This window comes from Brienomyrus brachyistius, unplaced genomic scaffold (assembly GCF_023856365.1).
Source record: "Brienomyrus brachyistius isolate T26 unplaced genomic scaffold, BBRACH_0.4 scaffold55, whole genome shotgun sequence".
In the NCBI taxonomy this organism is placed as follows: Eukaryota; Metazoa; Chordata; class Actinopteri; order Osteoglossiformes; family Mormyridae; genus Brienomyrus; species Brienomyrus brachyistius.
In genome coordinates, this window is record NW_026042330.1 from 710,080 (window position 1) to 734,404 (window position 24,325).

Below are 24,325 nucleotides of genomic sequence, written 5' to 3' on the forward strand. Positions count from 1 at the left end.
TTCATCCATAATGAATAATGGTCCATACCAGCACTGAGCCACCACCTCCTTGAGTGGTTTTCTGGATGCAGTCACCACGAAGGTTCTCACCATGTAATTGTCCCACCTTTTGTCTTCCATCTATATGGTCCAGGATATAGTGGATGTCATCCATAAAGATAACATGTCGACAGTGCCCAAGCTGTAATCTTCTGTGCTCCCTAGTCCATCGAAGTCGAGAAACTTGGTCATTCGTCTTGCTCAGTAACCATGCTGAAGCAGTCTTAAATTTACAGATTCCATGATGTCTTCTCCATAAACAATGAAGGCGGCTCACTGGCATTTTCCGATTTCTACGGCACAAATTAAGCAGTTGCCGATCATCTCATCTGGTAGTAAGTCATGGTAGTCCTGGAGATTTTTGTGGCCTCAAATGACCATCCTTTTGATGATGTTTGAGGATTTTACACACCGCATTCTACAATATTCCAAAGAAATCAGCAGATTTGGCCTGTTTGTGTCCATTCTGTCGCTGCTCGTGTGATCGACTGGCTAGCTTGCAGGGAAGCTGTTTTGTATATTGTGTTGTTTTTGTGCCACATCTTTGTTTTTATTCTGCAGACGTGTGTTGCCGCCCTAGTCCGTCTACGTTTTCTGTTTGTTTATTTTTATTGTAGTGTTTGACCATTTTTCTCCACACTTTAACCTGACGCGGATGTCTCGTCGACTTTGCCATTGTTTGTGTACACTGCCGGCTCACTACGGACAGAGTACTCCACGTTGCCCCAGAGTTTACATCGAACTCAACATGTATACTCTCAGACGCTTCTGGGTGGTCTCCCTGCTGCTATGGCTCTCTGCGGAGTTTATTTTGGCTAACATCAGTGAAGGTTGGACCTGGGGAAACAATAGAATAGCCTTGGTCTAGGCTGGGCAATTGGTATTTGAAGAGAAAGAAACATTTCAGATTAAGACACATCAAAACCAAAAAATGCATTATATCATATGCAAAGAGTGAAATATTGCAAGATTCCAAAAAACAGGTTGTGTGTGTTGTGCAGTAGGATCTTCACGGACTGCGATATGAAATTTTGCTTTAAAACAAACTACAAAGGTTTTATTCTGAAAAATAATAGGTATTTGTAATCAATTATTTTTATTATTCTGTTATAAATACTCATAAAAAGAATGATCGATACAAAAAAAGAAAATATTTCAAAGTTAAGCAATATATTGCCATACCATCAAATTAAGTGCAATGACACCATGACAGCAGTGAATACAGATGATGAAACCAAAGCACAAGTTTTCTTTTCTTGGGGGGGGGGGTTGGGGGTTCATATAATTTCGGGATAATTTTACACAGTTAATACATCCAACTAAGTGTGATTTCTAACATGCCCTCAATAGTTGAAGATGAAATTGCATGTACTTGAAATCAGTTCAGGGGGATGTGTGAGTGGGAAAAGGACACTGACAAACTTTATCTAATCTCATGTGTGTTAGAGGTAACAAACAATCCACATCAAGATGGGATATGACGGTCATCAAGCAACATCCCACGTTAAAGCAAATGTCTCCAAAAACAAACAAAAAAAAAGTGACTTGAGACAGAACACCGGCCTTTTACGTTTCGGAGGGAGTTTGTTAGGCTCACACACATCTGTGCCAGCTTGCGTCAGTCAGGAGCAGTCATGTTGGTGCCTGGAATCTGAAGGAGCATTTCATTCAGGGCTCATCCTCCAGGCAAACCAATTTCAGTGATATGTCAGCTGAATGCCTTTTTGCCAAGGTGAGGTTCAGCAAAAGTTCATTTGGCCACTGGTCACACCCCGGACAAAAAAGGGCTCGGAAGGGTTGGGGATAAATGCATCATACAAGTAGCATTCTACCGAAGAGAAGAGTGCAAGTCGCTGACTCGCTGCCGCAGATAGGTCAGAAACTCAAACATGGTTGCTGCCAGGCTCTGGTGGATGAGGTAGCGAGGAAGTCGACCCTAAAGGGACAAACAGACAGATTTCAGCGTCTACATGCAGTAAAACAGAGTTTAAAGAAAAAAAAAACATTCTGACTGAATTTTTTCTCAGGCCACATTGGTGTGTATATAATGTCCAGCCACTGTCAACATTCGTTTAGAAGAGCAGCTGCATTCTTTACATTGTGTAGTCCTTTCCTTTAGGTTTTTACAGTGAAGGCAGTTGAGAAAAGGAAAACTGTACTCATGGTCTTAGCCCTCAAGGCGTGCTAGACAAGTAAAATTATATTTTAGCACCACCCTATGCATAACCATTGCTACTGTTCTCTAATGCAGTCATCAAGGCCTAAAACACTGCTCTTCACCTACACTTTATTTAAATACTCAAGACCAGTAGCCTTTTAGGGGATGCCTATGAGCAGCTTGCCAATTCCCAGCAAAAAATATAATAATTTCAATCGATAACAAAAAACTTAAAAATGATTTTTGCTAGGCTTGACTCAGTTTCTAGTCATACAAATAATCAACAATCTCCATGACTTTTCCGTGCATGATTTTATTTATCTTAGCATTAAAAAATGTAAGAATTTATGTAAGAAATTATGTGAGAAAAAGAAAAAACACAAAACACAAAACAACAATAGCAGCATTAAAGAACAATAAGTGCAATTGTCGCAATAAGTTCACATGCTTTAGAGTGCTTTACACTTTTTCTGCTTTTTGGCAGTGAAACCACATATGTAAAACTTGGCTACACCTGATACCTGTTTCAGGGCTTTTTCTGTGCAACAAGCAATGACTCAAGGAGTAGAGACAGGGGGAGGAGGAGATTGTAGCAGCAGCAGAACAGGTGGAACCTCTCTTTACATTTCTTACCCTAACAGCCGAGAGTATACCTTCACAGCTCATTTCCATTTTGGGATTTTCCATTGGATGTTCAAGAAACAATTCTGAGATGATATGGCCCTCAAGAAATCGGCAGACCATCGCGAAACCCAATAACGGATGCTGTCCTGAAGCCTGTCGGTAAAAGTCTGCCAACCAACAGAGAATGGCAACCTCCAAGACAAAGCCTTCACCGTAATGCTTCACAAGGAGAAAGAATCAAAGGGGCTCCACTCCAACAACTGCTCTGAACACCACGCCTCCCTGAGTGCCATCACCCGTCAACTCATCAGCCACTGCAAACAGCTGCCAAGATCCCCCCCCCCCGCCAACTCTGCAACCAAGTAAACCAACTTCCATTCATTCTAACAAACTAAACTGTTCTGTTAATCAGCTTTATGACTTTAGGGTCGTGTTTCCATAAACAGTGCTTGCTTTGCAAAACAGTATTTCCCTTTTAAGATTACCCATTTAAATCAGGTCACTGCATTTCCATAATTACTTTCTGTTTGTTTCTATTCCAAGATTCAAGATTAAAGAACTTTAATGTCATTCCACACATGCTTGCACATGCCGTGGAGAGAAATTAAGTACTCATGTCAGGGATAAGCCTCAAAGCTAGTCACACACACTTTTAAATATATAGATGAAAATTAAATATAAAAGGTATAGAAGTATAAAGTATGGATTATAAATTAGCAGCATGTACAGTGTGCGATGCGCAGAAGCAGACATGGATGCAACATAAACAGATCCAAGTAATTTACTATACAAAAGTAATAACTTAGTTACTGTGTTATAATAAGCATTGCACATATGGGCTTATTGCATGCGTTAAATATCACTATGATAGGTGGTGATAAAGTACTATGTAATGGGGAACATTGCACATGTTATATGTTATATGTCCCTTTGGTCTGTTGGAGGGTTATAGTCTATTTGTCCTTTTTGTGATGGAGATGGGGGGGCAGAGTTCAGCAATCTTACAGCATCTGGAAAGAAGCTGTTACACAGTCTGGTAGACCTACTCTTGATGCTCCTCAGCCTCCTGCCTGAGGGGAGAGGAACAAACAAATTGTGCGCTGGGTGGGTAGGGTCCCTCATGTTACAAAAATCCCTTCACTTGCATCTATCTGGTGGTGTAAAGTGAGGTGAACAGGAGGGGGCTCAGCACACAGCCCTGGGGGGAGCCGGAACTGAGGGTAATGGTGGAGGAGGAGAGGTCGTGGATTTTAACATGCTGTGGTCTGTTAGTCAAGAAGTCCAGGACCCAGCTGCAGATGGGAGAGCTTAGTCCAAGTATCTTGAGTTTCCTCATCAGTGTCTGTGGGACTATTGTGTTAAATGCAGATGTGAAGCCCACAAACAGAAGGCGGACAAACGAGTCCTTGCTATTTAGATGGGTGAGAGCCATGTGAACCACTGCAGAGATGGCGTCGTCAGTGGATCTGTTCCTGCGATAGGCGTACTGATGTAGGTCCGCAGTGATATCGATGGAGCTCTTAATGTGGGCCATAACCAGTCTCTCGAGGCACTTCATGACAATCGGGGTGAGAGCAATCAGCCGACAGTCATTCAGGCCTTCCACTGTGGAGCTTTTGGGGACTGGGATGATAGTGGCTGTCTTCAGGCAGCTTGGAACAGCTGCCTGTGTGAGTGAGGCATTGAACATGTCCGTCAGCACCACAGAGAGCTTTTTAATACTAGCCCAGGGATGTTATCTGTGCCTGCAACCTTGCGTGGAATAATCTTCTGCAGGGTCCTACAGAACTCTGCTATGGTCACACTGAGGGGCACTTCTCCAGGTGATGGAGGGAGCCTGCTGCTGGAGGAAGGGATAGTCTTGGGGTCCTCGAAGCGGGCATAAAAGGTGTTTAGGGCATCAAGCAGGGAAGGATCTCTGGGGTTTGTAGTCAGTGAGGCACTTGATACCTCTTCACATGCTCCGTGGGTCACTGGAGGAAAAATGACCCTGTACCTTCTAGGGATATACAGCCTCACTACACTCTGTGTAAAGTGTTCTTCTGCTAATTTCCACCTGTGGTCACGAGTTTCTGTATTTGAAGTAATACCGAACACCATCCAGACCTGTCAGAATCTTATATACTTGGATCATGTTATAGTAGTAATAATTTTTTTAATTTGGTGATCTGTGGTCATTGTTGACACACCACAGCACACAGTACACAGCGACGAAATGTGTCCTCTGCATTTAACCCATATGTGGCATTGTGACATTGCAGGGGGCAGTTAATTCAGCGCCCGGGAAGCAGTGCTTGAGGGCGGAATCTTGCTCAGGGTACCTCAGTGGTGCCGTGCTGGTTTGGGCTTCGAACCTGCAATCTTTCAATTACAAGTACGTTTCCCCAACCACTAAGACACCACTGCCCAAACAGACCACTACTGACCACAGCAGCTCAGCAATTATAGACCTGTTTCTAACGTACCATTTTTGTCCAAGGTTCTGGAGAAGATAGTTACTGCTCAACTTCAGTTTTACTTAGAGACACACAACATACTGGTTAGATTCCAGGCAGGCTTCCACCAGGGACATAGCACTGAAACTGCCTTAACCCTCTGGGGTCGAGTGTATCGTCGGCAACGCAGCATACTTTTCGTGTCCATTTCAGTTTATATCTAGCTTAAACCTTAATGTAGAATCATGAAAAAAGGCTGGTTAAATCGGTAATCTGTCTTTTTTTCCCAAAACGACCATTGTCGGAAGTATTAAAGTTTTTAAAATTAGGTTAAATCGGCAAAAAAGTAAATCATGTCACCTTTCTTTGCTTCGGGGGGGTGTAGTACCGCCCTCACCTGAAGATTGCTATTCACATTACAAGTTTTTCCACGTATTTCCACGTATACGCATTTCCACGTATTCAAATTGCATTCTCATGGTGATTAGATGAACAACGCAATGGTGAAACGCGATCCAGATACATGCCCATCAGCGCGCCATAAAGGGGGAGGGGGGGGGGGGGCGATGTGCCCAGGTGTGAATGGCTCTTCCATACACATAAGAGCTACTAAATATTCAATGGAAGGAGACCAGAAATAGTGACATGAGATAGCTTTTTCTTATTTATTTATTCAACTAAATGTTATAACTACACCATTTAGTCATCTTCATGTAGCCAAGACTTTGGTGATTAGATATGTGGAATAAAAACAAACTGCCAGTACTATGTACTTTTTACAATATACAGGTCCTTCTAAAAAAATTAGCATATTGTGAAAAAGTTCATTATTTTCTGTAATGTATTGATAAACATTAGACTTTCATATATTTTAGATTCATTACACACAACTGAAGTAGTTCAAGCCTTTTATTGTTTTAATATTGATTATTTTGGCATACAGCTCATGAAAACCCTAAATTCCTATGTCAAAAAATTAGCATATCATGAAAAGGTTCTCTAAACGAGCTATTAACCTAATCATCTGAATCAACTAATTAACTCTAAACACCTGCAAAAGATTCCTGAGGCTTTTAAAAACTCCCAGCCTGGTTCATTACTCAAAACCGCAATCATGGGTAAGACTGGCGACCTGACTGCTTGCCAGAAGGCCATCATTGACACCCTCAAGCAAGAGGGTAAGACACAGAAAGAAATTTCTGAACGAATAGGCTGTTCCCAGAGTGCTGTATCAAGGCACCTCAGTGGGAAGTCTGAGGGAAGGAAAAAGTGTGGCAGAAAACGCCGCACAACGAGAAGAGGTGAACGGACCCTGAGGAAGATTGTGGAGAAGGACCGATTCCAGACCTTGGGGGACCTGCGGAAGCAGTGGACTGAGTCTGGAGTAGAAACATCCAGAGCCACCGTGTACAGGCGTGTGCAGGAAATGGGCTACAGGTGCCGCATTCCCCAGGTCAAGCCACTTTTGAACCAGAAACGGCGGCAGAAGCGCCTGACCTGGGCTACAGAGAAGCAGCACTGGACTATTGCTCAGTGGTCCAAAGTACTTTTTTCGGATGAAAGCAAATTTTGCTGTCATTCGGAAATCAAGGTGCCAGAGTCTGGAGGAAGACTGGGGAGAGGGAAATGCCAAAATGCCTGAAGTTCAATGTCAAGTACCCACAGTCAGTGATGGTCTGGGGTGCCATGTCAGCTGCTGGTGTTGGTCCACTGTGTTTTATCAAGGGCAGGGTCAATGCAGCTAGCTATCAGGAGATTTTGGAGCACTTCATGCTTCCATCTGCTGAAAAGCTTTATGGAGATGAAGATTTCATTTTTCAGCACGACCTAGCACCTGCTCACAGTGCCAAAACCACTGGTAAATGGTTTACTGACCATAGTATTACTGTGCTCAATTGGCCTGCCAACTCTCCTGACCTGAACCCCATAGAGAATCTGTGGGATATTGTGAAGAGAAAGTTGAGAGACGCAAGACCCAACACTCTGGATGAGCTTAAGGCCACTATCGAAGCATCCTGGGCCTCCACAACACCTCAGCAGTGCCACAGGCTGATTGCCTCCATGCCACGCTGCATTGAAGCAGTCATTTCTGCAAAAGGACTCCCGACCAAGTATTGAGTGCATAACTGAACATAATTATTTGAAGGTTGACTTTTTTTGTATTAAAAACACTTCTTTTATTGGTCGGATGAAATATGCTAATTTTTTGAGAATTTTGGGTTTTCATGAGCTGTATGCCAAAATCATCAATATTAAAACAATAAAAGGCTTGAACTACTTCAGTTGTGTGTAATGAATCTAAAATATATGAAAGTCTAATGTTTATCAGTACATTACAGAAAATAATGAACTTTTTCACAATATGCTAATTTTTTGAGAAGGACCTGTACATTAAAATAAAGATGAGTGTAATGGCAAAACAAAAATATAAGAAATTATTTGCCATTAATTAAATTTATATTTGAAGAAATGTGTGATTATGTCCCAGTCAAAGAAAGTGTGTTTCCTACCCCTAGACCCCAGAGTGTTAAATAAAATTGTAAATGACATAACAATAGCAGCTGATGCTGACAATGAAACTGTGCTAATATTTCTAGACCTTAGTGCAGCCTTTGATATGACTGACCTTTTTACTCTATCACATAGACTTGAATTTGATTTTGGGTTGTGTGGAAAGGTGTTAAAGTGGGTAAAATTCTACTTGACTAATCAATTTCAATATGTTCAAGTGTCGAATGACTACTCCGTTGTCAAAGTCACTGGTCAAATATGTAAAGAGTACTATAGGGATCTGTTCTTGTTCTATCTGTACATGCCTGCCATTAGGTAACACAATAAGAAATGCCCAATTATCACTCCTATGCCGACAATACCCAAATGCACACTTCAGTTACGCCTAATGGCACTGTTGTTTTGATCCCAGATATAAATGGTGTAGTTGCAAAATTCAGTTGGATAAATAAAAAAAAAGCTAACTCATGTCACTATTTCTGGTCTCCTTCCATTGAATATGTAGCAATTTTCATGTGTATGAATGAGCCATTGACACCTGGCCACATCCCTCCCCCCTTTTATGGCGCTTATGGGGATGTATCTGGATCACGTTTCACCGTTGTGTTGTTCATCTGAATATGTGGAAATGCAGCCATTTAAAATGTGATTAGTGATCTTCTGGTGAGGGCGGCACGACACGCCCGCCATGCAGGTAAAATAAAAAAAGGTGATGTGGTTTACTTTTTTAGCCGATTTAACCTAATTTAAAAAACTTTAATACTTCCAACAATGGACGTTTTGAAAAGAAGACAAATTGCGGATTAAGTCAGTGTTTTTTTCATGTCTCTACAATAAGATTTCAGCGAGTTTTGAATTGAAATAGATGAGAAAGATATGTGGCATTGCCGACGATGCCATAGACTCGAGAGGGTTAAATTAGAGTTAGATAACATTTGAACAACTCTGAGCTATAAGTTGTTTTCTCCTGAGCTTGATGGGCCGAATGGCCTCCTCCCCTTTGTAAATTTCTTATGTTCTTATAACCCAGGCATTACTCTTGTAGGCAGTAATCCATATAACACAAAATGGAAGCCATTAGCAGATGACAACAGACACCACTTACACAAAGGGTGTTTTCACACTGCAGGAACTTTTTCAGGAACCAGAACCTTTATCCTGAATTAGAAACTTTTGTCGTGTTCGCACAGCAAGAACTGAGATAAGAACATAAGAACATAAGAACTATACAAACGAGAGGAGGCCATTCGGCCCATCAAGCTCGCTTGGGGAGAACTAAATAGCTCAGAGTCGTTAAAATCTTATCTAGCTCTGATTTAAAGGAACCCAAGGATTCAGCTTGCACTACATTATCAGGAAGGCTATTCCATACTCTGACTACACGCTGTGTAAAGAAGTGCTTCCTTAAATCCAGCTTGAAATGTTCTCCCGCTAATTTCCACCTATGGCCACGAGTTCGTGTATTTAAACTAATGCTGAAGTAACTATTTGGTTGAACAGCATCCAAACCTGTTAGAATCTTATATACCTGGATCATGCCCCCCCTCAGTCTCCTTTGTTTGAGACTGAACAGATTTAGCTCAAGTAACCGTTCCTCGTATGACATTCCTCTAAGACCAGGAATCATTTTTGCGGCCCTACGCTGCACCTTTTCTAAGGCCACAAACTCCTTTTTAAGATATGGTGACCAATCCTGCACACAATATTCTAGGTGAGGTCTCACCAAGGAATTGTATAATCTTAGCATTACCTCTCTTGACTTGTACTCCACACACCTGGAGATATACCCCAACATCCTATTGGCCTTTTTTATTGCTTCCCCACACTGGCGAGAATGGGACATGGAAGCATCAACATACACACCAAGGTCTTTCTCATGATCAGCTACCTTTATTTCAGTGAAATACATGAAATACCTGTACTTTATATTTCTGCTCCCTAGATGGAGTACCTTACATTTATCGACGTTAAACTTCATCTGCCAGGTATCGGCTCAGTCACTAATTAAATCAAGATCCCGCTGTAGCTGCTGAGCCGCTAATTCAGTATCTGCTACACCACCCACCTTGGTGTCATCTGCAAATTTCACCAGTTTACTGTATATATTGGTATCCATATCATTTATGTAAATTAGAAACAATAGTGGTCCTAAAATCGAACCCTGCGGTACCCCACTATGAACGCAGGCCCACTGTGACATTGTGCCTCTTATACTACTCGCTGTTTCCTATCTGTTAACCAGTTATCAATCCAGGTCGCTACGGTACCTAAAATACCTGTCGCTTTGAGTTTAAGTAGGAGCCTCTTGTGGGGGACAACATCAAAAGCCTTTTGGAAATCTAAGTAGATGACATCATAGGCCTTCTTATCATCAACTTCCTGAGTAGCTTCCTCAAAAAACTCCAACAGATTTGTTAAACAGGATCTACCTCTCCTAAATCCATGCTGGCTATCCCGCAAAATGTTATTGGAGTCCAGGTAATCTACCATTTTCTTTTTGATTATAGCCTCCATAACTTTACCAGTTATACAAGTTAGACTGATTGGCCTATAGTTAGACAAATTACTTCTATCCCCTTTTTTGAAAATAGGCGTTATGAAGGTGTGCTTCCAATCAGAAGGTACCACACCTTCAGATAAGGATTTTTGAAACAGTAAAGTTAAGGGTCGGCAAATAATATCCCTCATCTCTTTTAACACTATAGGTAAGATGCCATCAGGGCCCTGTGATTTATTTATTTTGAGCTTAGCTAGGCTTTGCAAAACATCTGCTTCAGTTATATATACTGAACAAAAATATAAACGCAACACTCTTGTTTCTGCTCCCATTTTTCATGAGATGGACTTAAAGACCTACAATTCATTCCAGATACACAATATTACCATTTCTCTCAAACATTTCTCACAAATCAGTCTAAATGTGTGATAGTGAGCACTTCTGCTTTGCTGAGATAATCCATCCCACCTCACAGGTGTGCCACATCAAGATGCTGATCTGACAGCATGGGTAGTGCACAGGTGTACCTTATACTGCCCACAATAAAAGGCCACCCTGGAATGTGCAGTTTTTTTGCTTTATTGGGGGTCTGGGGACTCAGAACCGGTCAGTATCTGGTGTGACCACCATTTGCCTCATGCAATGCAACACATCTTCTTCGCATAGAGTTTATCAGATTGTCAATTGTGGCCTGTGGAATGTTGGTCCACTCCTCTTCAATGGCTGTGCGAAGTTGTTGGATATTAGTGGGAACTGGTACACGCTGTCGTATACGCCGGTCAAGCACATCCCAAACATGCTCAACGGGTGACATGTCCGGTGAGTATGCTGGCCATGCAAGAACTGGGACATTTTCAGCTTCCAAGAACTGTGTACAGATCCTTGCAACATGGGGCCGTGCATTATCTGTCTGAGTGGCTGGTCTCAGACGATCTTGGAGGTGAACCTGCTGGATGTGGAGGTCCTGGGCTGGTGTGGTTACACGTGGTCTGCGGTTGTGAGGCCGGTTGGATGTACTGCCATATTCTCTGAAACGCCTTTGGAGACGGCTTATGGTTGAGAAATGAACATTCAATGCACGAGCAACAGATCTGGTTGACATTCCTGCTGTCAGCATGCCAATTGCACGCTCCCTCAATGCTTGTGGCATCTGTGGCATTTTGCTGTGAGACAAAACTGCACATTCCAGGGTGGCCTTTTATTGTGGCCAGTATAAGGTACACCTGTGCACTACCCATGATGTCAGATCAGCATCTTGATGTGGCACACCTGTGAGGTGGGATGGATTATCTCAGCAAAGCAGAAGTGCTCACTATCACACATTTAGACTGATTTGTGAGAAATGTTTGAGAGAAATGGTAATATTGTGTATCTGGAATGAATTGTAGATCTTTAAGTCCATCTCATGAAAAATGGGAGCAAAAACAAAAGTGTTGCGTTTATATTTTTGTTCAGTGTATATATTAGCTATAGACGATGCTGGATAGGTAATAACTGGTAAATTACTAAGGTCCTCAACAGTGAATACCCGTGCAAAACTATCATTGAACTTATTTACTATATCAATGTTGTTTACTATTATAAGACCCTTACTATCCTGCAGATTAGTAATTTCAGGTTTTAGAGCTCTTTTAGAGTTAAAATACTGCAAGAAACTTTTAACGTCATCCTTAGCTTCCAATGCAACCATCCTTTCGACATTTCTTTTAGCTCGTCTAATATTTTTTTAACTCAGCCTGTAGACTTAGATATTCCTGCTTAACTCTGTCATCATCAGTTATTTTCCATTGCTGGAACAAAGCCCTTTTCCTCCTTACTTTATACTTTATTTCCCTAGTAAACCACCTAGGTTGCAATTTCCTAGATTTTTTCTTGCTTGAAACAGGTATGAAGTCCTCTTACACTTGCAATAATGTGCTTTTAAAAAATTCCCAGGCTTCTTCAACAGTTTTGTTATTTAACTCCATCCAGTTCACAGTTTCTAGTTTTAGTCTCATACACTTAAAGTCAGCTTTCCTAACATTATACATTTTTGATTTGGACTTAACTCTTCGAACACTAAACTTAACCTCAAATTTGACCATGTTATGATCGCTACTGTCAAGTGGTTCTAAAACGTCTAATTTACCAATCCTGTCCTGGTTATTAGAGAGAACAAGATCAAGAATGGCAACTGAGTAAAAAAACAATCCTGTACTAATTCCACCATCTCCAGTTCATTTTCTGAAGAGCCAGTGACAATGTCCCACTGCATTCTTGGTAGATTAAAATCACCCATAACTACCACATCATTTTTATTGCTCATAGTCCTAATATCACTGTATAACAATATGCTTTCCTCAGCAGCTATATTAGGTGTTCTGTAACAAACACAGACAATTAGGCTATTTGAGTTTTTAGCATCTAATTTTACCCATATTGCTTCCGTAGTTTTATCTATATCAGTAAGTTCCCTTGCCTGCAAGTTTTCCTTTACATATACTGCAACACCATCTCCCTTTTTTCCTATATGATCCTTACGGAACAACGTGTAACCATCCATATTATATTCTTGTCCATCCTTTTCACTCAACCACGTTTCAGTTATTCCTACAATATCATAAGAGTCCGATGAGATAAAAGCCTCTAAATCATGAATTTTATTCCTAATACTCCTGGCGTTTAAATACAGACAACAAAGGATAGCCCTATTACGGTGCCCACTTACAATATGATTATTTGGGGCTTTCCGTTTCCCCCCACTGACATAGTTAACTAACCTCCCTGCCCCCCCAGTCCCTAGTTTAAACATTCCTCAACTACTCTACACATACGCCTCCCCAATACACTGGTTCCCCTCTGGTTCAGGTGCAACCCATCCGGCTTGAACAGGTCCCACCTGTTCCAGAAGGTCCTCCAATGTCCCATAAACCGAAACCCCTCTTTCCTACACCATCCTTTTAGCCACACATTTAATTTCCTTATCTCAGCTAACTTAGCCTGACTTGCACGTGGCACGGGGAGTATTTCGGAGAATACCACCGTGGACGTTCTGCTTCTAAGCTTATTGGCGACTTCTTTAAATTTATCCTGTAGAACAGCCCTTCTACCCTTGCCTATGTCCTTGGTGCCAACATGCACCACGACAACTTGATCCACCCCAGCTGGGGCCAAGAGCTTATCCACACGAGCTGGAAGGTCTCCTACCTGGGCACCAGGCAGGCAAGACACCGTACAGGACCCTCTATCACGCGTGCACACATAACTGTATACTCCCCTAATAATGGAATCCCCCACTACCACAACCTCCCTCTTCCTGGGGGGAGGGGGCTCCTCAGTGCCCAAGGGCCCACCTGCCTCCCCAGTCCCTTCCGGCTCTAAAGCTGGAAGAACCTGAAACCTGTTCGACACAGTCACCTCAGGTGATGCCGCCTCTGCAACGTGTGTACGCCCTTTCCTGCGTCTACGACCTACGGTCACCCAGCTCTCTCGACCTCTCTGCTCTTCATTCTCCCCCATCCCCGCTAGTGGCGTACACACCTTCTCCCTAAAAGGCGTATTAACTTGCTCCTCTAACTCACTGTTTTTTTGTGATGGTTGATGCACTTTAAATGAAGCCACAGATGCTTATCTTTACTGTAATTAACTTTGGGATTAACTATGAAAAAGAATTCAAAACCAGAAATCGGTTCTGTCATTTTTGACACCAGTTATCTGCAACCCTGATGATAATAATAAATAAATAAATAAATAAATAAATAAATAAATAAATAATAATAATAATAATAATGTCATTATTCTGCCAAGGCCGGGCTCGAATTGGTGATGCTTAGGCTACGTTCACACTGCCAGTCACATCGTTCAATTCCGATTTTTTGCTCAGATCGGATTTGTCTATCTTGACAGTTCACATTCATAACTACAAGTGACCTGTATCACACTGTAATGTGAATGCATACATGAGCGGGTCAAAAAGGAGAAAAAAAAAATTCTGGCGGCTAGTTTTTTCTGTTATTGCAGCTCTCCTTCCTTTTTTACCTTCCCGTGCTGCCGGTGCAGGCTGATGATGTCAGTGCACACATATAAGCAAAAAGCCACATGAATTCCGATCGGAGCGTTCACATTCAGGTCACATGGCGGCGAATGGGATACATATCCGATTTAGTGCCACATATGAAAGTGACACAAATCCGATTTGAAAAAATTAGATTTGCGTGTCCACACCGCCATGAAAATATGAGATCTGTGTCACATTAAGGCAAAAACTCTGATTTGAGTCACTTCAGCATGGTAGTATGAACATAGATCACAGGCCCAGAAGCTTAGCCCATTGAGCCCCATGCTGCCCAGTTCTTTAAGTTCAGTCAGTGTAAAATTAATTTCTCTCAGTTTTATTTTTCAGAGGAGCCTGACAAAGTATTTTCGGGGGTGATGGTAGCTAGATAAGGAGAGTGTTTCCTTTTTTCAGTGTTTCGTAACCCAGTCCTCGGGGAACCCCAGACAGTCCACGTTTTTGCTTCCTCTCAGGTCCCAGCACACCTGTACCAGGTATTCGGTGTTCCTGATTGGCTGGGAGATGGAGGGAGCAAAAATATGGACTGTCCGGAGTTCCCCAAGGACTGGGTTTGGAAACACTGGGTTAGGTAAAAGCCAAAAGCCATATTGGACAGACCTGAAATCTGATTCACAATAGTTATGTGGACATAATAGATGATTTTTATTAATGGATAAGGACACAAGCAAATTACTTACACAAGAAAAAATTATGAAAAGAGGTAAATAACAGCTAGGCTCCACACCCCCCGCAACCCAGAAGGATAAGTGGTTTGTAAAATGCATGGATGGATGGATGGGTAAATAACAGCAATAGTTTCAATGTTTGGCAACAGCAGTCATAATTTTAAAGTTAGGTAATATAGGAGCTACCTCAGTGTTTGTAGTTCTGCCTTGCCACCCTATAGTGAGCATCTCTCACCCACAATTTTACCTGGGGCACTATAATGAAAGCTCCATTTTAACACCTTAAAGGCACAGACAATAAAATTTTATTGCCACAAGATGGCAATAAGATCCAGGCTGCAATGCTTTCATTTTCCTTAAGAACAGCATACTTGATTCTGCCTGAAAAAAGGAAATGCTTTTCCACTGCACCAGGCACCATAATTATGATAATGAAAGAAAAAAAGGACTCTCCTTTTTCCTTTGATTTCCGGTCCAGTACCAGTGCTGAAGTTCCAAACCAGCTGGCTTTGGTACCTTGGGGTGGGACTTGTACATTGTTGATTGGTTATGCAAATAATCCGCTTCAATTGCGGTCTGGTGAGAACTAGGCTTGTCATGATAACTACTTTTATTGGCCAATATATTGTGCCTGAAATAACTGTCATAACCATGTTATTTTGAGTACCATTTTATGCCACTGATATAACGACAATATAACAGCATAATAATGAAAGTAAACTCTTTCAAAGAGCAAAAATTTTTAATCCTTATAAAAAAGTGAACAAAAAAGATATATATATCTTATATATAATCCACATTGAACAAAAACATACAAAGAAAACAGATAAATTGAACTCTCAGGCTCTTAACAAAAACTGCACTAAATATTATTTGGGACAATGGTCATTCGTTCCTTAACAGGCAATATATATTGCCAACCCAGTTTTGTGGGTTGGCTCAGCGGAGGGTTCATCCAAAAGAACTTTGATTGTTCATTGGCCACGGGAAGTCAGGAAGTAATACAACCAAAGATTACATATAAAAACCCTTTCTACCCTCTATGATCAGACTGATAACAAAATAAGCAGAACAGTTGACTGAGAAAGTCAGAAATACTTGCAATTACTGTACATGATTCCTCGCTACAGGATTCCAGGACTCTAAAATTGCTACAAACTAAAATAAAATACGCCTGTACTGCAAACGCCATATACCCATGTTTTTGTTCTGATTTCGCTTTTATATTTTCATTTGAAATCTAGTTTAGTTTTAGGTGTGCTTCATTAGTTTCAGAGGCGGTTGTAGCTTGTATGGTGCCCTTGGTGAACCTCAATTGCCCTTGCGCCCTCTGACAACCAAATCTGTCTGTTTCACACCCCCACACCGAAAAAAGCACCATTCATCATTTTTATTAAGACATTCCGAACAATACATGTAATACAATTTAAAATAATTGAATTAGTACTTTACAAAAGTCAGATTTCCCTGCTCCCCCTAACTCAGGCTTCCATTGGGGTGACCTGTGGCTTGCACTACGAAGCGGGTTTACTGGCTTAATCGGGGTAAATTTGCAAGTAACTTGATGACGTGTGGTGTAACTTCACGATTAACCCGTACTACAAAAGGTGGGTAGGTTTTACTCGAGGCATGCTGCTATGGAAATTTACGCCTGGTCTCAAACCTGGTCAGAGCAGTTTTTGTTTTTAGTTAAGTCGAGGTTTCTGTGTAGGCCAGCCAGTGTATGAGCACCGGCCCTCCAAGTACAATTTCTCCAAAGACAATGCCAGCGTACCTGAATGATCCATACGACATCAGCGTGCAAATCGTGAGGGGCTCTCTCTGTCAATATGTATGAAATGGAGCAATGGCATATAACATTCAAACAATGTATTAATTAAGAACTGTTAGACAGAGAGTTATTCTGAAAACCCAAGGGGTGTGCATTGTTCCCTGTTTTTATATTTCATCTTGACTTGCTGCCACATACGCTTCCCATTACTATTGCATTTGAAATCAGATCAGTTAAGTTATTGTTAACATTATGAGTATCAACACAGTAATGGAACTTTAGGGAGCATTACATTACTTAACAGTAAATAATAGGTGACTGAATTGTGTCTCATCTGTGAGCCTCTGTATTTATGAACAGTATTTCAATTCTTTTCAGAAAACGCTTCATAGTCTAATACTTGGTTGTGAGATATTTTAGACCATGTTTTATAACCATGAAAATGTACTTATGCATTCACTTGGTCGGCAATACTTTGCCAACAAGCCTGCCTGCTTTTGTTGGCTGCAGTGGTATTGGACTTTCTTTGCAGCATTGATTTAAACTCCTCATATCCCTGCATAATTAGCATGCAGTCTTCCTCCAAGAAATATGGAGATCGTGCCATGAGTCAAACGGTGACTTGCACTGCCTAACGTGCTCCATTTATGTGAATGTGCACAAACTCAAATGCAGTTAACACCGATTTAACAAATAAATTTCTTAGCTGGCGTCGTAGTACTGATTAGCACCGATTGAGACAAACCAATTTTGTCAACCCAGCGTTTGCAAATTAACTCCGGGTTAAATCTGATTTGGTTAAAACCCATTCGTAGTACAGGCCACTGAAGTCAACTCAGCCCTGCCGCCCTCCCAACTTCATATTTCTGAGGGGTAGCCTGCTTAGCTCATAAACTAGAATCAGAGGGCCCACTTCCACAAGGTTAGGTGACATGACATTATAGACGTGATCTGCAAATGAGTGATAGAAAATTGATCAGGAAAATATGGTCATTCGGTATTTTTTTTTGTGCAGGCACATTATACCACTCCAGCCAAGACGCCACCCTGGGTGGCTACCCATAACGTCCATACCTAAATCTGCCAGTATTAGTTTTTTTTATTTAAAATAATGCAAAAATTTATGGCCAAGTGCGCCAAAATAGTGCATCAAATTTTGTTTCAATTTATGGAAATTTTTTTAACAACGATTATAACCCTGCCTTACAAGTACAGTAAACAGTATACAGTAAGTATATAGTGCATGTAGTAAAATTATTATTTATTCATAACATCCATAAAACTTCATAAAACATGACTTTTCAGAGCAGCTTTGTTCTACAGTGCTATCCCAAGCCTGACGTTAAATATACGGTTGCCAGGCTTGTTGGTGCAAGAAGTATGAACATTTAAGATTGTGGAAGGTCCAGGCACTTCGGTACGTGTGCATCTATGTGTAATGAAAACCAGCCTTGAGCCATGCCAACGACAGAGAGACCAAATGAGAGGGCAAAAGCAATGCAACTGGGTAAAATGTGCTGCCATTCATTATGTATTCTTACACACATATGCAAATACAATTTACCAATATCAAGGTCAGAAAAAGAATTGAGGTTTTTTGAGTTATAACTTGATATCATACACTATATTGCCAAAAGTATTGGGACACCCCTCCAAATCATTGACTTCAGGCATTCCTATAACTTCCTTAGCCACAAGTGTATAAAATCAAGCACCGAGGCACGCAGACATTTGCGAAACAATGGGTCGCTCTCATAAGTTCAGTGAATTCAAGCGTGGTAACGTGATAGGATGCCACCTGTGCAATAAGTCCATTTGAGAAATTTCCCCACTACTAAAAATTCCATGGTCAATCCATGGTATTATAACAAAGTAGAACCAACTGGGAACAATAGCAACAGCCACAAAGTGGTAGGCCATGTAAAATCACAGAGCATGGACAATGCATGCCGAGGCGGAGAGTGTGCAGAAGTTGCCAACTGTCTGCAGAGTCAATAACTATAGACTTCCATATTTTGTTTGGCCTTCAGATGTGCTCATGAACAGTGTGAGAAGAACTTCACGGAATGGATTTCCATGGTTGAGCAGCTGCATCCAAACCTTACATCACCAAGTGCAATGCAAAGCCTTTACACACCCATGTCGGATGTAGTGTTGTAAATCATGTCACCACTGGACTCTAGAGCAGTGGACACATGTTCTTTGGAGTGACGAATCACAAATCTTTCTGGCAATCCAATAGATGAGTTTGGGTTTGGTGGTCACCAGGAAAACAGTACTTGCCTGATTGCATGGTACCAAGTGTACAGGGTAGGGTTTGGCCCCTTAGTTTCAGTGAAAGGAAATCTTAATGGTGCAGCATTTTGAACAATTTTATGCTCCCAACTTTGTGGGAAGTTTGGGGATGGTCCCTTCCTGTTCCAACATGACTGCACCAGTGCGCAAAGCAAGGTCCATAAGGACATGGGTGAGCGAGTCTGGTGTGTAGGAACTTGACTGGCCTACACAGAGCCCTGACCCCAACCTAATAGAACACCTTTGGGATGAATCAGAGCGAAGACTGTGAGCCAGGGCTTCCTGTCCAACATCAGTGCCTGTCCTCACAAATGCTCTCCTGGAAGAATGGTCAAATATTCCCATAAACACTCCTAAACTTTGTGGACAGCCTTCCCAGAAGAGTTGAAGCTGTTATGGCTTCAAAGGGTGGGCCAACTCCAAATTAAAGCCTATTTATTAAAAATGGGATGTCATTAAAGTTCATGGGTGTGTAAAGGCAGGTGTCCCAATGCTTTTGGCAATACAGTGTATTTATTGGGTCTAGGAAAAACCGATTCAAAGAGACCTGGATGGCATAACAAGAAAAAAAAAGTTATAACATACTAAGAGCAGGTAAGGAGCATTCACTGAGTACAGTGCATTGCCGTACCCACCACATGACAAACCACCTCAGGGATGAGAACCTGAGTGCAGCTATGTGGTGGGCGATACCTCAACACCACACTAGTCCTAATGGACAAGTTTGAGTTGTTTTCAGGTGGCTAGAGTGTCAGTTCCCGAAGATTTTCCCTCCAAGTTGGAGAACCTCCTTATAGGGTTGGATGTAGATTAACGTCATACCCAGGACAAAGAAATTGCAGGTTAAAGGCCTTGCTCAAGGGCCCAACGGAGCAGAATCACTCCAGGCATTCACGGGACTTGAACCCTGCAGTTGATCCCTATCCTCAGAGCCACCACTCTTCCCTCCATAACAAACTAGGTATGCATGATATTGGAAATCTTCCATAAATAATAACGTGATTTTGTTAGACTAAATACTGGAATTTTTATAAAGCAAAAAGGGACATAAAAATTTAAATTTTCACAAACCAACATATTAGTGATTGAAATGAAAATGATTATGAACTGCTCAGAGAGCGTATGCAAAGCTCATGCAAAAACAGCAGCATAAAGATAATATGGAAAAAGAACATTCAATTAAATTGCAAAAGAGATATTAATTGGTACATTGGGCGGAGCTTAATGCTCCCCCTCTGACATCCTAAGAGGAAGGATCGTATCCTTTATTCTGATTGTCTGATTATGAAGTAAAATGCTCTGAGCATTTTCGACAGAAATAATCAGGGAATAACACGGTTAATTCTTGTTTAAACGAGCACATGCGCTCTCTCTCTGGCTCACTCTCATGTGGCGCATGAGCGAAGATCCACACAGCATTTCCTTTATTGAGACATATCACGGCAAGCAACTGTCAAATGGCTACCAGTGGAAATTTTTGTCGTGATGTTAACCGAGGGCCCCAGATTGTGAGAATCATGCCGCCATCCTGGCAGAATGCACACTAATTCTATATTTTATATGTTTATTTGTAAATAGTGTAAAATAATCTATTTCTAATTTAAATAAAAGACCATCTCTAACACAAAACCCCCGGATTGCTTAGCTACATTTAGCTAAATTTATCTACATACGGTTAATCAAAAGGTATAACCAGAACTTGAAAAGATGTATGACACCACATGCGGATCTTTTATTTCAAATAAGCCCCTTTAACCACATCGTTTTTAAGCAATGAAACTCTTTTTCGGCTAACGTGTTATTTAAAATAAAACATCTTAAGCATTTCGACAAGAATCAAGGAATAACGCTGGCGATCCTTGTTAAAATAACTCGCTCTCTCTCTCCATGTCACGCTTGCGCGTGCAGCCACGATACCCACACACCACTGTCTTTTATTGAAAACAGCTGAGGCAAGTCGTTTTCGGAACTTTAAAGTGTGTATACAACAAGTAAACGTGTGTAAAAGAAGTATAAAATGTGTTATAAAGCGCATAGCCAACGCTAATTAATAAATAATTTAAGCATAATAGCCCAGACGTACCATGGCCTATAGCCGGTAGAAATGGAGCTATCCTACGGCCTACAAGATAAAAGCATATGGCACCAAATTGGAATCAGTAGTCTTTAAAAGAATAAAATACATTATAAGAATTTATTAATGCGATATTCTAAATACGTTTTACGGCAGAATAATTTTAAGAAGTGCATGGTATCGAATGGTGGAATGTTGAACAGGTTTGTTAAGGGTTAGGAGGCAGAACTATGTTGATGTCCTGCTCAATGGCTTTGAATATGTCTGTCCAGAAGTCAGATAATCGAGGGGGGCAGAGCCAAAACATAGTTCTATCTCCTCGAACCCTCTAACAAACCTGTTCGACATTCCACCATCCGATACCATGCACTCCTTACTGGCCAGGCACTTCATTCTTTTAAAATATACATCTTGAAATGTCACAAATTTCATAGCATCTAGTACTTAAACAGCATCAGTCTCCTATAGTGTAAGAACCTGATCTTTGATAAACCTCAGGACAGGGCCTCCAAGTCTTATGAAAGGTCTTTAAGGACCATACAATTCTGGTGGCCGTTTGGGATATGAGGAAACAACTTTTGCACAAAGTGTCTGCTTTGAAATAAATGAAAGAGATGTTTCTTTGGCATGTTATGCTTGCCTGCTAGGATTGTAACTGTTGCAAACACCCCATCCTCATAAACTAATAGTGTTGAGCCAATTTTTCTGGCCATTTAAGAAAAGCAGCTAAAAAATTTTTATACATTTAAACATTAACAAAAGTTGTTAATGTCTTTTCTTTAAAACGCACAAGTCTATTTTGTGTGGTTTTTCACTATAAGACTCATGAACGACTAAGTTAGTATGTTTTGGGGTCTGTATACACATCGCGGTCCTATACTTTCACAGACCTAAAGTTAAACTCTAAAGCCCCTGACCACCGGTGTGTTTGTTTGTGCACATGAGCATGAATATACATTTACTGAAAAAACATATTTATTAAAATAACTAAGGCTTCATTCTGTCAAAAAAAATGTAAATAATGCCAGCGGATAAACGGGGTCGTTATAGTCAATCTGTAGTCTCCCTGCATAGTGGATGACTGCTGACACTGTTGAATTTGAACTATGTTTCATTAACTATCAAACAGTCTGCAGCTCCGTTACCGTTGTCAACTTAGCATTGTACTCCAGCAAGCATCTCAGATCAAGCTTGTAGATTATATAAGCTGGGGCCGTGGGCACCTTGTAGGATGTATTTATTAAAATAACTAAGACCTTATTCTTTAAAGTTTTTAATGTGTATTTGCAGCATGGTGCTAAATGCAGCTTACTGGTTCCTATTAAATGTAATTAAATAATCATGTACACCTTCTTTAAAATAACAAGACTATATCCTAAATTCTTACACCCTTGCATGATTCCACAGTTCCTACCCCACACTTATGTGTCCCCCATCCCACCCTGCCATGACTTGTGAGATAAGGAAAGCACACTTCTGCCTGCCTGGTCGGTCATTTCCAGCCACTATTTAGGTTCTTCCTCAAATCTTGTTGCCTAAATAACTTATGTCACACTCATATTAATTTTAAATTTCGCTATAACAAAACAATCCTTATACATTTTAATAAAAACGTGAACTACATATGTTTGGTGTTTTTTGATTGAGCAAACTCTTTTTGTGTTTTTGTGTGCGTGTCCGATACAACTGTAGTTTGTATACCTTTAAACATTAACAAAAACAGTTAATATCTTTTCTTTAAAATTTACAAGTCTGTTTTTTCGCGATAAGTTAGTAAACGACTAAGTTAGGGTGCTTTGTGTCACGATCGGTTAGGTACAGACAGGCGATCGTGCGGGCGAGCTGGCAGGAGCGGGCGAGCTGGCAGGAACGGGCAGACAAGCCGCAATCAGGGTAAACTCGGGGTTTATTCAGGGAATACCCGGGGCAGGGAACACTGGACGGCAACAGACATCAGGTAACATCAATGACAGACAATGGACTCAGGTAAGACACGGACTGAAATACACAGGACTGAGCAAATTAACTAGACACAGCTGGGTACAATCGGGAGAAAACACGTGGGTAATTAGGGGGCGTGGCACACAGGAGGAGCGGACGAGCCGGGCCTGACACTTTGGGGTTTGGTCACCCATTGCGATCATCAACCTAAAGTTAAACTCTAAAGCCCCCCCGACCACCGGGGTGTGTGTGTTTGTGTGCATGCGTGTTAATAAACATTTACTGAAAAACGTATTTATTAAAATAACTAAGACTTTATTCTGTCAAAGTTTTAAAAAATGTGTTTTTATGCATGTCACTAAATGCTGCTTAATAGTACCTAACAGAGGCTGCTCCCCCAGAGACAGTTGCTAGTCCATATAATTTCGCACTGAAAACATGACAGGGCTTTTGCCATTAGAAAATAACGCATTTACTTAAAATAACACATTGACAAACACAACAAATGTTTTTATCCCTTAAATTATTAAAATAACTAAGGGATTAGTCTAACAAAGTTTTTTAAATGTTTTTGAAGTACGTAGCTAAAAACTGCTCACTAGTTCCTGCATCTATTAAATTAATAATGCGCTGGGTGTATTTTATTGAAAATAAAACAAACAAAATACAACTAAATTATATTATTAATTAAATCTTATTGGCTTAAAACTTTATACTAATTTGTCATACGACCGTTTAAGCTACAGCACTTTATCCCACTGATTAAGCAATTGAAGTTAGATACTTCATCCATCCCCACAGGCCCGCAGCGGGGCGTCCGGGGCTATGCTAGAGTCCCAGAGATGTGGTGTTAGACATCGACTTTTATTTCAATTAGAAATATATAATTTTATACTATTTAAGAATAAAACAGATTAACAAATAGACGTAATGTGCTTTCTGCCGGGGGTGTGAATGCTGTCTGTCTGCTTAAACGAGATGTTACACGCACTCTGCAACAATTTGTCAACCGGCGGCCATTTTGTTTCTTTGACGCTTCCTTCTCATAGGCTTATCGCTCACGGCTCCAAAAGCTCTTGCGCCGACACCCCGTTTCCCACTGCTGCGGTCATTAGCTGACCGACATGTCTAGACATGCAATATGCATAAATCCCCCCTAAAAACAGGATTGCTGTGTTTATACCGTTATAAAAATAGGACATTTTGTTAAAAAATAAACCGCTAACAATACACCACTACTGCTTTTACCATTCAAAACTGC

General features: G+C 41.0%; 1 protein-coding gene across 1 annotated transcript in view; it reads right to left on the minus strand.

Moving 5' to 3' along the window:
- Nucleotides 1-1,116: 1,116 nt before the first annotated feature.
- LOC125724117 (stAR-related lipid transfer protein 3-like) overlaps nucleotides 1,117-24,325 on the minus strand; it is a 55,136-nt gene continuing 31,927 nt past the window's right edge. The window contains exon 15 of the mRNA XM_049001069.1: nucleotides 1,117-1,975. Within this exon, the coding sequence (XP_048857026.1) occupies nucleotides 1,868-1,975 (108 nt within the window). The 3' untranslated portion in view covers nucleotides 1,117-1,867. The remainder of the gene's footprint in view (nucleotides 1,976-24,325) is intronic.